Source organism: Cetorhinus maximus, chromosome 22 (genome assembly GCF_964194155.1).
Source record: "Cetorhinus maximus chromosome 22, sCetMax3.hap1.1, whole genome shotgun sequence".
Taxonomy (NCBI): Eukaryota; Metazoa; Chordata; class Chondrichthyes; order Lamniformes; family Cetorhinidae; genus Cetorhinus; species Cetorhinus maximus.
The window spans coordinates 40,129,319-40,143,744 of record NC_135900.1 but is presented as its reverse complement, the minus strand read 5'-3'; the positions used below and the strand labels follow the sequence as shown (position 1 = coordinate 40,143,744).

General features: G+C 40.6%; 1 protein-coding gene across 1 annotated transcript in view; it reads left to right on the top strand.

Annotated features, from left to right (window-relative positions):
- The window catches only part of borcs5 (BLOC-1 related complex subunit 5), a 95,251-nt gene that overhangs the window by 58,203 nt on the left and 22,622 nt on the right, over positions 1 to 14,426 (top strand). Inside the window, exon 4 of the mRNA XM_078568144.1 lies at positions 10,752 to 10,909. Coding sequence (XP_078424270.1) covers positions 10,752 to 10,909 — 158 coding nt within the window. The remainder of the gene's footprint in view (positions 1 to 10,751; positions 10,910 to 14,426) is intronic.

Sequence of the window (14,426 nt, the reverse complement as noted above, 5' to 3'; positions counted from 1 at the left end):
CTGAAGCGGTTCGAGAAGGCAGCTCACCACCACCTTCTCAAGGACAACTAGGGATCGGCAATAAATGCTGGCCCAGCCAGCGAAGCCCACATCCCTTGACTGAATAAAAAAAAACAATCCCAACTAAACAGGCCAATTGGTGATATTGACTAACCAGACCTCATGACATTAGTATTAAGGTATTAATGGAACCAATTATCATCACAGTTGATATATACATTATTCCTTTCAGCTGTAGTAAGATCATAGTTCCAACCTGTAAGAATCTTACAGAACATTATCATGCTTTTTCAAGTAATAGGTACCAAAGAATTTCACAAAACCCTCTGCAAGTATCCTGATTTCACAATCACAAGTTAATCAGTATTTAGACTACAACTGAAAATGTAAATGCGGGCATTTTTTTTTTACTCGTTCATGGGTTGTGGGCGTCACTGGCTATTTATTGGCATTTATTGCCCATCCCTAATTGCCCTTGCTCAGAGGGAATTTAAGAGTTGAGGTGTCATATGTAGGCCAGATCAGGTAAGGCTGACAGATTTCCTTCCCTAAAGGACATTAGTGAACGAGATGGTTTTTTTACAGCAACTGAAAATAGTTTCATGGTCATCATCAACCTTTTAATTCCAGGTTTTTATTGAATTCAAATTTCACCATCTGCCATGGTGGGATTTGAATCCCAGTCCCCAGAACATTACCCTGGATCTCTGGAATATTAGTCCGGTGGCAATACCACTATACTATCACCTCCCCTATCATTCCATCAGTCTGTGGCATGACATTTTGTTAATTAACTCAAAGTAAAATAATGACAATCATAACTGAAGAGGTAGGGAACATACAAATCAAAAATGAAGAGAACAATGAGAAAGAACTAAAAAGAAAATAAATCAATTGAAGGACCAGTCAGGAAAACTACCAGTAAAAGAAAGGAGATGAAGAAATGATGAAAGGGTATTTGAAACTCATGGTGTAAGACGATTTGAGTGTATTTTTTTTAGTTGTTCCAAATGATGTGAATATAAGATACAGGAAGAATGTTTGTTTTGTGCAAGGTTTCACATTTATCAGACTCTGTGACGAATCATTCACTTCATGATCCTCCAATGCTTCCCCACCAGCCACCAGCTGCAAGGCTCAAATAAGGAGATAGAGAGTGTGATTTAAACACTCACCACCTGCCTGGATGGGTGCAGCCATAACAACCCTCCGTGAAACACCATGCAAGGCAAAGCCGTCCACTTGGACAGTACCCCTGCCACCAAACTCGGTGCCATCCGCCGTCACTGCACTATTTATGGATTTACTCAAGCACCTTTAAAAACTTCCTTTGAAAATACCTCCCAGCCCACAACAACTACCAGTAAGAAGGACAATAACAACAATACCACATTATAATGCAGAGTTCTTGGTTGTCAGGCTGGGATAGGTTGCAGAGATAGGGAGGAATTTGAATGAGGAAGGGAATTTTGAAATTGACAAATAGATGTGACCAGGAGCACGGTAGGTCAGAGAGCACAGGGGTGATAGATGAACAGGAGCTGGAGTGGGTTAGGATACAGGCAGCAGAACTTTGGATGAGTTCAAGTTACAGAGGATGCAAAATGGGAGGCTGGTCAGGAGGCAATAGGAAGAATAGTTGACTCTTGAGGTAGTAAAATCATGGATAAGGACTTCAACAGCAAATGAGTTGAGATGGGGGCAGAGACAGACAGTATTATGTAGATAGAAGTAGGTGGTTTTGGTGATGCTGAGGAAAGGGGAGGAAGCTCAGTGTGGTTGATGACAATGCTGAGGTTGTAAACCATCAGGTTCAGCTCGAGACAGTGGCTATAGAAGGTGGTGGAATTGGTGGAGTAGGAACGGAGTTTGTGGCTGGCCCACAAAACAACGTCTTCTGTATTTCCATTGCTTATTGGATGAAATTGCAGATCGTCCAGAACAGAATGTTGGGTAAGCAGTCTGATAATGTGCAGACAGTGGAGTGGTAGAGAGAAGTAAAGCTGAATGAGGATGGTGTACATTTGGAACCAGATATCATACCTTCAGATAATATTGTCGCTGGGCAGAATATATCCAAGAAACAGGAGGGCACCTAGGTAGATCCTTGGGAGATTATAGGCATAATGGGAGGAGAAGCCATTTGCAGGAAATTCTGTCTATGACTGGATGGGTAAGAATAGAAACAGATGAGGACAGTCCTTTTCAGCTGGACATAGAGGGTCATTGGAGGAGAATGGTGTGGTCAAACGTGTTAAAGGCTGCAAACAGTTGGAGAAGGATAATGAAGGGATAGCGGTCAGACACAAAATATTGTTTGTAACTTTGGGTCAGTTTCAGCACTGTGTCATAGGCAAAAACTTGGGCTGAGAGTAACACCATGTTGTTAGTGCAAAACAAGTCTTAAATGCTGCATGCCCTGAGAATGGAGTCTGTAACTGATTTATAAAGTTCCTGACCAATCATCAATTAAGCATTGACTTGAGACTTTGTTAATTCAACAGTAATTTGATTTTGTAGCTGTATCTTGCCAGCAGAATAATACATTGTACAAGTGTAACATTCCTGCCTTTGTGGAATAGTACATATCAGACCATGACTAACACCATGGAAAATCTGCTAATACATGTACCAATTGCTCAGTGATACCGATTTATACCAATAAACTAAGTCTCGGATTTAATCGCTGGGCTGTGCTGATGGAAAATTCTGAAATGTGGTACCCAGGGGTGAATCTTCTTGATGGCCACTGATCTGCAGTCACTGAAAAAGTCAAATTCCCTTTATTACATTGGATTATGTTTTTTTGAGAATTTTATCTTTTATTTTAAGGATTGTGTTTTGTGGTTATGCATTTAAATTTTGCCATTCCAGGTTTGAGAAGTTTAGATTGCTGCTTTGTGATAATTCTAAAATTAGCACCTTGAAAACAGCAAAGCTGTACAGTTGAAATAGTGATGATTATTTTCACTACAGTGATTTTACTGGTATGCTTTATGTGAAAAAAATTGAATTCCTATAATTCTGAACCATGATCCTCATAACTATGTAAATAAAAAGTGGAAATCTGAACTAGAAGCCGGACATGTCTGACATGCTATTTACAGCATTTTCTGTTTTCCCCAATAATATGTTCGTCAAATGATGGCATAGAATGCAGCCTACTGAAACAGTTAAAAAGCAACAGAGAACAGCTTAAATTTAGCTATGGAAAAGTGTAATTTTAAAACTTTTATCAGATAATGGTTCTGATGAAAGCTTGGCTTTCAAAATAAAATTGTGCGTCTTGCATAAAGATGAATTCTAGATGTTTGCGATTTTTTTTTCCATGGTGAATACTTGTGTTTATCAAGCTGACTAACGTCAGCGCTGGGAAATGGAACACATTTTTTCTGATTAGGTTATTTTGTCACTAGCTGCATTGGGTCAGGTATAGGGCAGCCAGATGCAGAACAAAACTCTCTTTACTGTGCAACAACAACTTGCCTGAAACCCAGCCTTAACCTCCAACTCACCATCCCCTGCTGCTTCGGGTTGTTTTTACTACTTCTCTGAACTCACTCAAGTAAGACTGCCAACTTAATGTTATTATACCCAGCTAACTTCTGGGCACTGTAGGAGCTGCATTATTACCTGTCTTGTAAAAGGGTAACTTGCCAAGTTTATATATTCTAAGTGGGATTGGCTGGGGTATAATGATGGACTGGAGTCAGCTTTATGTTTCGGTGGTCTGAAATTTATTTAATGCTTTGGGAAAATGGATTTTAGCTGTGAGTTTTTTTTATCTTGTTTGGCATACAAGTACTTTTGAAACAGATTTGCTGAAAGGGTTATTTCTGGATGTGTGTATATTCAAATTAGGATTGGGCTAATCTGAATTTTATAAACTGTAATGCACCCCTATAGAGAGCATTCAATGGGGTCCTGCAGTTTAATGAAAATGATGCAGGTCCCACTTGCTTATGGTTTATTTTTCTAAGAGGCACCAAATTTCATTGTGTGTAGCACAGATATAGCAGTTTTAGCCTTTGAAAAAAATTTAAGACAACATAATTGCTTTGTGTGTGAGAACTTAATCACCACAGAAAATCACTGCATTTTCTTCGGTACCAAACTTTACAAAGCAGAGTGCTGAGGTCAGGTTCTTAGGTTGCCATGTGAGGAAGGAGGCAGCCTTCCAGCGCCAGACCAGAGGGTAAGGTCTCACGGGCCACAGAAGGGATCGTGAGCAGGGAAGGCAGTACATGCGGCTCCAACGACCACCTTGAATGGGTTTCCCTCCCAACCTTCGGCCCCGTGAATATTTAAAGAAAATTTTTTCTCTTACCTGCCTGTGATTCCGGTTCACTTGCTGAGGTTTCAGAGCTGCTGGCTTTAGAGCCTGCCCACCATTCTTAATTGGAGACCATCTGTGGTAAAATTGCCGAGCGAGTCCCACTGCCAGCAAGTGTGGGCTCAGGACTCGCCTTTCACTGTGACATTGGGGTCCCCACTCGGTTGATAAGATACGGCCCTAAGTGGCTGCATGGTGATACAGACAGGTTAAGTGAATGGGCAGAATTGGCAGATGGAATATAATGTGGGAAAATGTGAGGTTGTCCACTTTGGTGGGAAGAATGGAAAAGCAAAAGATTATTTAAATGGAAAACGACAGCCGAATGCAGTGGTACAGAGGGATCTAGGTATCCTCATACATGAATCACAAAATGTTAGCATGCAGATGCAGCAATATTATTTAAATGGAGACAGACAGCAGAATTCTGTGATTCAGAGGGATCTTGATCTCCTTGTACAGTACACGAATCACAAAGTTAGCATGCTGGTACAGCAAGTAATTAGGAAGGCAAATGAAATGTTGGCCTTCATTGGAAGGGATTTGGAGTATTTTTTATTTATTCTTTCACAGAGTGTGGACGTCACTGACAAGGCCAGCATTTATTGCCCATTGCTAATTGCCTTTGAGAAGGGTGGTGGTGAGCTGCCTTCTTGAACTGCTGCAGGCTGTGTGGTGTAGGTACACCCAAAGTGCTGTTAGGAAGAGAGTTCCAGGATTTTGACCCAGCGACTGTGAACAAATGGTGATATAGTTCCAAGTCAGGCTGGTGTGTGGCTTGGAGGGGAACTCCTAGGCTGTGGTGTTCCCATGCATCTGCTGCCCTTGTCCTTCTAGGTGGTAGAGGTTGTGGGTTTGGAAGGTGTTTTTGAAGGCGCCTTGGTGAGTTGCTGCAGAGCATTTTGGAGATGGTACATACTGCAGCCACTGTTTGTCAGTGATGGAGGGCCTACGTGCCACTCAAGCAGGCTGCTTTGTCCTGGATAGTGTCAAGCTTCTTGATTGTTGTTGGAGCTGCACTCTTCCAGGTAAGTGGAGAATATTCCATCACACTCTTGAGACTTGTGCCTTGCAGATGGTGAACAGGCTTTGGGGAGTCAGGAAGTGAGTTACCTCTCGCACGAGCCTCTGACCTTCTCTTCAGTATTTATGTAGCTGGTCCAGTTCAGTTATTGGCCAATGGTAACCCCCCATGATGATAGTGGGGGATTCTGTAAAACTAATTTCATTGAATGTCGTGGGGAGATAGTTAGATTCTCACTTGTTGGAGATGGTCATTGCCTGGCACTTAAGTGGCAAGTAACATTTGCGCCACATATCAGCCCAAGTTTGAATATTGTCAAGGTCTTGCTGCATATGGTCATGGATTGCTTCAGTATCTTTGGAGCTGAACATTGTGCAATCATTAGCGAACATCCCCACTTCTGACCTTTTATGATAAAGCAGCTGAAAATGGTTGGGCAAGGACACTACCCTGAGAAGGTCCAGAGTATAAAAGTAGAGAAGCCTTTTTTATAATTGTACAGGGCACTGGTGAGACCTAGAGTTACTGCATACATTTTTGGCCTCCTTATTTAAGGAGGGATATACTTGCATTGGAGGCAGTTCGAAAAGGTTAACTGGGTTGATTCCTGGGATGAAGGGGTTGCCTTTATGAGGAAAGGTTGAGCAGGTTGGGCCTATACTCATTCGTGTTTAGAAGAATGAAGTCATATTATTAAGACATATAGGATTGAGGGGGCTTGACAGGGTGGATGCTGTGAGGATGTTTCTCCTCGTGTGGAATCTAGAACTGGGGCTGCAGTTTCAAAGCAAGTGGCCTCCCATTTAAGAAGGAGAGTAGGAGGAATTTCTTCTGCCACAGGGTCGTTAATTTTTGGAATTCTCTTCCACAGAGAGCAGTGAAGGCTGGGTCATTGAATATGTTCATGATTGAGTTAGATTTTTGATCTACAAGGGAGTCAAGGGTATGGGAGGCAGGCAGAATAGTGGAGTTAAGGCCACAATCAGTTCGGCAATGATCTTATTGTATGGTGGAGGAGGCTCAAGGGGCTGAATGGCCTACTCCTCCTGTTTATTATGTTCTTATTTATGTAAGTTCTACAGTTTTTGAGTTCTTAGTGGAAAAATTAGGAATTTGAGTAGGAGTTAGTGCAATAATTCTTGATTTCAGCACAGATGTAGGGAATGGTATGTAGGATCGACTGCTTGAGGTTAGGAGGAACGATGGTGTCTGGTGTACATATGAAAATGTCTGGTGTACATATGAAAATACAAATTAGGAGCAGAAGTAAGCCATTTGGCCCCTCGAGCCTGCTCCATCATTCAGTAAAATCATGGCTGATCTGTTTGTGTTTTGAATTCCACATTCCCATCTACCCCCGATAACCTTAGATTCTTGTTAAGCAAGGGAATTAATCTATCTCCGCCTTAAAATTATGCAATGACCCGCCTCCACTGCCTCTTGAGGCAGTGCTCCAAAGTCGCACAGCTCCCCGGGAGAGAGAATTTCTCCTCACCTCTTGTCCCCTAGTTCTGGACTCACCCACAAGCATTCTTTCCAGATCCACCGCGTCAAGACCGTTCAGGTCTTATATACTTCAATCAAGTTGTAATATAGTTAATTTTTCTTCTTTCATAAACGTCTTATTCTTTTTGTTAAATGCTTATCAGCAGAGCGCTGTGAATTTGTTCAGTAACTTACCTCCACAGTTTCTTAAAAAACAATAAAAGTTAGGATCTATCAAGCCAGGTTTCTCTCTGGGATCTGACTTGTCCAGTATTACAATTCCAGCTGATGTTAACAGGCAGAACATATCATGTTTTGCTATGATGCAGAACGCTAGCCATGATGTCCCATTCTCTCATTCAGGGCTGAATTTTCTTGGCCCTGTGGTGTTGGGCTTGGAGGTGGGGAAGTGGGTAGATGGGATTAAGCTATAAAATTCAGGAGGAGCTGATTCTGGATGGCTCCCTAACTCATTCTGTGCCAGCAAAGAACTTTTCCAGGAGTGGGCTGGGAAGTGGATTAGCTGCTTGCTCCATGGGCACAGGCAGCCAATTAACATTGTTAAAGCTCCAATTAGGTACATTTTTGCGACCTTGCTGGCATTTTAACAGCAGCAAAGCAGCTCCCTGCCACGTGCGGAGGCCTAACTGCATCAGCCCTGATGATGTTTTATGTCCACCCACATCTCTGAGAGCACCTGCATGTTGAGGCACCCTCACTATGCCCGGCCAACATCAGGAGCGCTCACCTCTCCCAGTGGGCTGCCAAAGCTCCAGAGCTGCCAATCCTCTGATTGGACCTGCAGCATTGAGAGTCCATGAGGACAGCAAGGCCAAAAACAGCCTATTAGGGGACAACCTCCTGGAAGGTTGCACAGCTGGTCTCCCTGCTTTTGGTCTTGACCTTGGGGTCCCATGGGAAAATCCAGCCCATAATCTCTAAAGCACTTTCCATACCGTATTTTTACTCCAGGCTTTTGTTTGAAAAGAACTAGATACCACTGTAATGAATTTCTATAATACAAAGGTTTAGGTACGGACATTGAGAATTTCATGTAGGGGCAGAAGGGAAGAGAATCAAATTCCTTTTTCACCTCTTGCTTTAAATGCTCCTCTGTGTATTTAAACTCAGTTAGCTAACTGGAAAAATGATGCTGAAACTCTGATTGAATGAAAGCCTGTACAAATTTATAATTAATGTTTTGGGGCAACACCATTTTTATAACCAGGAATGAACAGGACCGTAGTGCACTGGTTCAGCTACACTTTCAACATTTCAGAGCAACATTTAGTATTTCAGTGCGAACCATTAGTCAGCCCATGTTTGGGGTATTTTATAATTCCCAGTAATTTTCAATTGTTTTAGTATTAATGTATCTTACAGTCCCTCTGAAGCAAATGCATTTCATGCCAGTGAAAAACGGAAAGATTACACACTCGTGAAATATCATCCAAGGCTCCATTCAGCATTCCAGAACTTGTGAAAGAATGTGAAATATACAGTCGCTAATTCGGAAATATATAACACTGCTGATGAATCCCTACTTGTAATTTACTGTGTAGTGTGAAGTAACTAATCAACAGCTGTTGCATTGCAGATGTTTGAGAGTGGTTTATGCGGAAATTATGAAAGGCTGCATTGAAAACCCCTCTACAGATAATGCCTATGGAATTACTCCACGTAGAAAGCCTGCAGTGTGCATTCAGTTTGGAAATATATCTTTTTAAAACTTGTAAGTGCTTTGCACAATATATTGCAAAGAAAAGATAAAACTGCTTTGCATTTTATACCCTTATGTTCATAAATATCACTGTGCACGTCTATGGTTCTTGAATATTGCTGAAAATAGGAAAATGTTACCGAAACTTTTGTCTTGCACTCATCAGGGCAAGCATGAGAATGCCAAATGATCATAACAATTTGTGTGTTTGTCCCAATGATTGCAAGATGAAATGCTTCAGCAACATGTCTCTCTTTTCAGCAATATTCAAGTTCTGTACCACCACTGTTGTTATATTGAACTATATGTATTTGTTTCCAGTGAGGCATATACTATAGCACCTGTGTACAGTACTGTGATAGTTTGTAGTGCAAATAAGTTAATTCCAATATTTAAAATAAAGAATCCAAGTGGAGAGTTAGTTGCACTGTGATTTTGCAGTGGATATGGCTGAGCCCTCAAAAGATTAACTGCTGATTTTAATAAGGCTTTGATTTTTTTCAATGATTACAATACTACATTTGCATCAAAAAAACAAGCTCCTCTTTAAAACTAATCCTTAATAAAAACGTTCCACCACAAAGCTGAAGAATATTCTCGCATCCTTCAAATTTGCTTAGGAGAAACATAGTCCATAATAAAAGCTCCATGATTTTGAACTTAAACTATAATATTGACCTTATTTCCTGAACCAAATCTGGGGATATACAGGGTGGCAGCACAGAAAAATAACCAAAATGAAAAATGTAGGTTGCTCAGCGATACGGAGCAAAAAGCTTTTAGCAGCCTATATTTTAACAGTTGCACATATAAGGTACAAATGCAAAATAAATGAGCGTTTAATTACCATAATTGTGATGACACACTAATGAAGTGCATTCAGACACATCTTCTAACTACACTGTACCGGAACATCGATTTTTTTTGTACCTACTGTCGATATGGTCTAGTCTGTGTTTGTTCAACTTTGTAACAATACTTGAACCAGCACATGTTGTAAGAACATGCTGTAACAGTGGTACTGTTGTGTCCTTTTATAGATATCCTATCTCCGCTTGAAATGTAAAGGGGAGGGGGGAGGGGGGGTGTGGGGAAACAGCATTGGGTTAGGCTGGATAGGACAGCAAAGGAGGTGTGGAATGGGGGATGTGTTGGGGTGATACAGGAAAGAGGGGTGCGATTATGGATGATATCTGACTCATGAAAGGAATAGGATGAGTAAAGCACGAGATGGATAGCATGGGAAAGGCGAAATGGCTCGGGTCAGGATTTGAAGAAGTACTGTTGCAATAAAGATGCTGATTTCACTGCAAATGTTTTGCAGGTCTCTGCTGGTTGAACATAATACAGAAGTTTCTTTTGAACTTGGTTGTAAACATGGAAAATCGTTTTGAAACTGTTGAAGAGCAATTGTGCATTTTTGTCAACACCATTTTCACTTCACACTGAACCTTGAATTTTGCATATGTTCTATGTCATACGTCATTCAGTCAGCCTTGTAACTATGGCAACAGCAAGAGTGTCGTACCGTCTATGCTCTAGTTAGCTAATAGTAATAACAATACTGTAAAAACACTCTAGCTATTTCTCCCTAACACACTTATTTCTTATATATTTAGAAGACACCTTTATTCTGCACCCCATTTATATGTATCCCAACACAAGAAATTAAAAATCCAGGTATTCAGGAATGTGTTTTGTGAACTGGGGATTCTTCCAGGGACCCTGTTTGCTTGGGGACAAAGTATGTCAATCAGGGACTATCCCTGGAAAACACGGATATATGGTTATCCTACACTATTGAGTAGGATAAACTTCCTTTTCCTGTAACCCATTTTATTGCAGCTGCCCTTTACACCTCCCAAACTTAGAAGCATTGCCATTGCTGGCAACTGTTGGCTGGACTGAGGTCAACTATGATATAGAACAGGAATGGAACCTAGGATCCTTTATTCTGTTTGCCGTGTGTTGTGCCAATCAGTGCCTTAAGCATTTTGTATGTTTTGTAGTTGAATTTATGTTGTGCTTTTCCTTTTTCTACATAATTATATATTTGAATGATTTACCTTATGAACGTGCCTTCAATGAACTGTAAAATAACTAAACTAAAATCCATGCCCGACTAGGACAATCAGCTGATGTGCTTTTAAATTATGTATATAAACTAATTTTATTCTTGTGTTTCACAGGATTGTTAAGTGGTCAAACTACAACCAGCAGCAACAAATTGGAGAAGCTTGACTCGCAGCAAGTTCTAAAACTCTGTTTACGCTACCAGGATCATCTGCACCAGTGCGCAGAGGCAGTGGCTTTTGATCAAAATGCTCTTGTTAAGCGAATCAAAGAGGTAGGAGAGAGAAATGAGAATCGGACAAAATGGGAACTACAAATGAACATCTGTAATTAGCAACAAAAGGTTCATAGACTGACTCCTGGGATGGGGGGATTGTCCTATGAGGAAAGGTCGAGTAGACTATGTTTATGTTTCCTGGAATTGAGCAGAATGAGAGGTGACCTCTTTGAGACATATAAAATTCTTAAGGGCCTTAACAGGGTAGATGCCGGGTGGCTGTTTCCCCTGGCTGCAAAGTCTAGAACTAGGGGCTCACAGTCTCAGAATAAGGGGTCAGCCATTTAGGACCAAAATGGGGAAAAGTTTTTTCACTCGAAAGACTGAACCTTTGGAATTCTCCATCCCAAAGAGCTGTGGATGTTCATTTATTGAATATGTTCAAGATGAAGATTGATAAATTTTTGATTACTAAGGGAATCAAGGATATAGGGATAGTGTGGAAAGCTGGAAGGTCAACCATGGTGAGGCGGGCTGGAAGGCCTACTCCTTCATTTTTTATTTTCGTTCTTGGGTTTTTAGATGAAATTTAATGCAGAGAAGTGTTAAGTGATTTTGGTAGGAAAATTGAGTAGGCATAGATGGTACATTTTTAAAGTGGGCGCAGGAACTGAGAGAGCTGGGGATGTGCATACATAAGTCTTTGAAGATACCAGGACTGTTAGGAAATAGGGATTTTTTAAGTATGTTATATTTGTATTTGTGGGTGTTAGGAATGAGTTTTAGCTTTGAAGTTTAAGTTTGATTTGTATTTCTGTATCTTTGTGCTAAGAAAGGCCAAATGGAGTTTTAGTTTCACTTTAAAAGGCTGCTTGCATTTCTAGCGAGGAGTTTATGACTGCTATAAGGTAACGGTAAACACGAGTAGAAAAATAGTGCTGTTGCCTAGCAACAGAGGGCCACATAGGCAGGTTCCTCCCACAGACATACACACACAACTAAAGAAACAGCAGTTTTAAGTTCAGTTGAAGCCAGGACCCAGAGAGGCTAGACACTGGGAGAGGGAACTGCAGATTTCCCAAAAGAACAAAAAGGTCCCGAGTGGGAAAAAAACCCCAAAAATCCAGGAGAGTGGAAGAGGGAAAAGTCCAAAGGAGACCTTGTAGTCAAAGGAAGGACAGGAACCTGGGAAAAGGTCCTGTTAAGTGAGGTTAAGAGTGAGGGGCGGAGAGAAATGGTCCAAGCTTCAGATTTAAAGTGGGAACAGCTTGCAAGAAGGTCCAAAGAGACAACTGAAGGCCTGTAACTCTTTGCTATGGGCTTGAATGCATGTGGTGACCAAGGGAAGAGGAACATCAGAAGGAGAGTTCAAAACTCTGGAGGTGAACCCTTGTGGAAGGGATCTGAGAAAAAACATCAGTTTGGGAGAAGATTCCAAGGTGAGGTCTTGGGGAGTGGAGATTAGAAACCCTTGTGTGAAGGATGGAGTTCAGTGAGACTGGTTGGCTCATGGTGTGACAAGCAACTGAGGGAAGTTGAGGAGAGATCCATAGCATCCGTTTGATGTGGCATATGTCACTTGGTTTCAGAGTGTGGTGTGTCTGACCACAGGGTGCCATAGGTTTACATGGACTGGGCATTTACTGTGTACATTAATGTATAAGATAGCTTTTGTGACTTGTGTTATCCTTAAAAATCTGCATATATCTGTAAAGATTTAGTTGCGGATGAAGGAGTATTGCACTATAGTTCATATTTTCTTGTAGAATAAATGTTAAAAGTTCGTCAGCTGACCCCTGTGCCTCTGTTCAGTAGCCACTCTCCACGTATTTAAACAAACAAATAAAAGTTAGGATTTATCAAGCTGGTTCCATTTGGGATCAGGCTTGTCCAGGAGTAATCTCATCTTGGGATCATAACAAGGACAAGTTGAGAAGGCTGTGTAAAAGGCATATAGATTCCTTGACTTTTGAATAGAGGCATAGAGTGCAAGAGCAAGGAAATTATGTTAAACCTTAGAGAACACTGGTTAGGCCCCAGCTAGCATATTGTGTCCAATTCTGGACTTGTGAAGGATGGTAAAACCTAAGAGAAGGTGCAGAGGGGAAAGACTTCAGTTGCTTGGACAGATCAGAGAAACTGATGTTCTCCTTAGATCAGAGATGCTTAAGGGGAGATTTGATAGATGTGTTCAAAACCATAAAGGGTTTTGCTAGAGTAAATAAGGAGAATCTGTTTCCAGTGGCAGAAGCAGAGGGCACAGATTTAAGGGTAATTGAAAAAGAGAACCAGAGGCAACATCAGGGAAATAATGTTTATAAAATGAATTATGATCTGGAATGCAGTGCCTAAAAGAGTGGTAGAAGCAGATTCAATAACATCTTTCAAGAAATTGCAGGGCTCAAGGGAATGAGCAGGGGAGTGGAACTAATCGACCAGCTCTTTCAAAGTGCTGGCACAGGCATAAGGAACCAAATTCACTCCTTTCATGCTATATGATTCTTTGAAAGTGAGACAGTGGTGGAAGAGGAAATAGCAAGAGAGAAGTTGAAGTGATATAGAGTGAAAATCAAGTTAAGAACAGCATGTGAGAAAATATAAAGAGGGAGACTGAGATACCAATGGAAAAAAAAGGCAGAACAATGGAAATTAGAACAAAACAATGAAAGCGAGAGACCTCGCAGATTTGCTAAGGGGCTGTGTTTTTTAGATGAGTAATCAGCCATTTAATTGATTAAGTTTCTTTGGGCTGAGATTAGTTATATTTATTTTCCCTTTTTTATTTTATATATGAAATGTGAATGAGCAGTTAAACAATGAACTAAGGGAAAAATTGTGTCCACAAATGTAAGTAAACTCAAAAGTTGATTCGGCTTGTTTTTGCCAGTTGGGAAATTGAGTTTCAATTTGAGTGATAGAACTATGATGACCCAAGAAACGATAAAACGTGTTTGTGTTTGTGTTGTGGTTCTAAGCTGCATGCCAAGCATTACACAATATCGAAAGATATTTGCAGATGTTTCAAACTCAAGCTGTTTCCAATACATTATTCTCCTTTGAGTTATACAAGTCAAGGATGTATCAACTGATGGATTTTCCCAAATCTAAATGTCTTGCACTAATATTTACCATATTTTTTGCATAGCCATATTATCAAAGTCCTAATTATACTACTGAACTTTAAGTAAAAAAAAAAAAATCTTATAAGTATTCCTAGGAATTTTGAAAATTGACATGGAACTACTTCAACTTTTTTGACAACAAATTTGACATGGACTATCTAGCATAATGCATGTTGGGTGGCGTCAATAAACTGCTGATGTAAACCTTCTAATCTGTAGTAAGATATGATTGCAATGTGTGCCACAAGTGATTGGATGGTATTTTTCATATTACTTGTTTCCGCACTTCTCTGTCACCTTGCTTTGCTCCTCTCTCACATGCCATCCCTCTCCCATCTCCTCACCTCTTGCCTTGTTTTCCCTCATCTCCCTTCACTTTAGAGATTTAAAAAGTAATTCTGTTATAATACAAAATAATACAGTACATGATATTGATGAGTCTTAATTAGTAA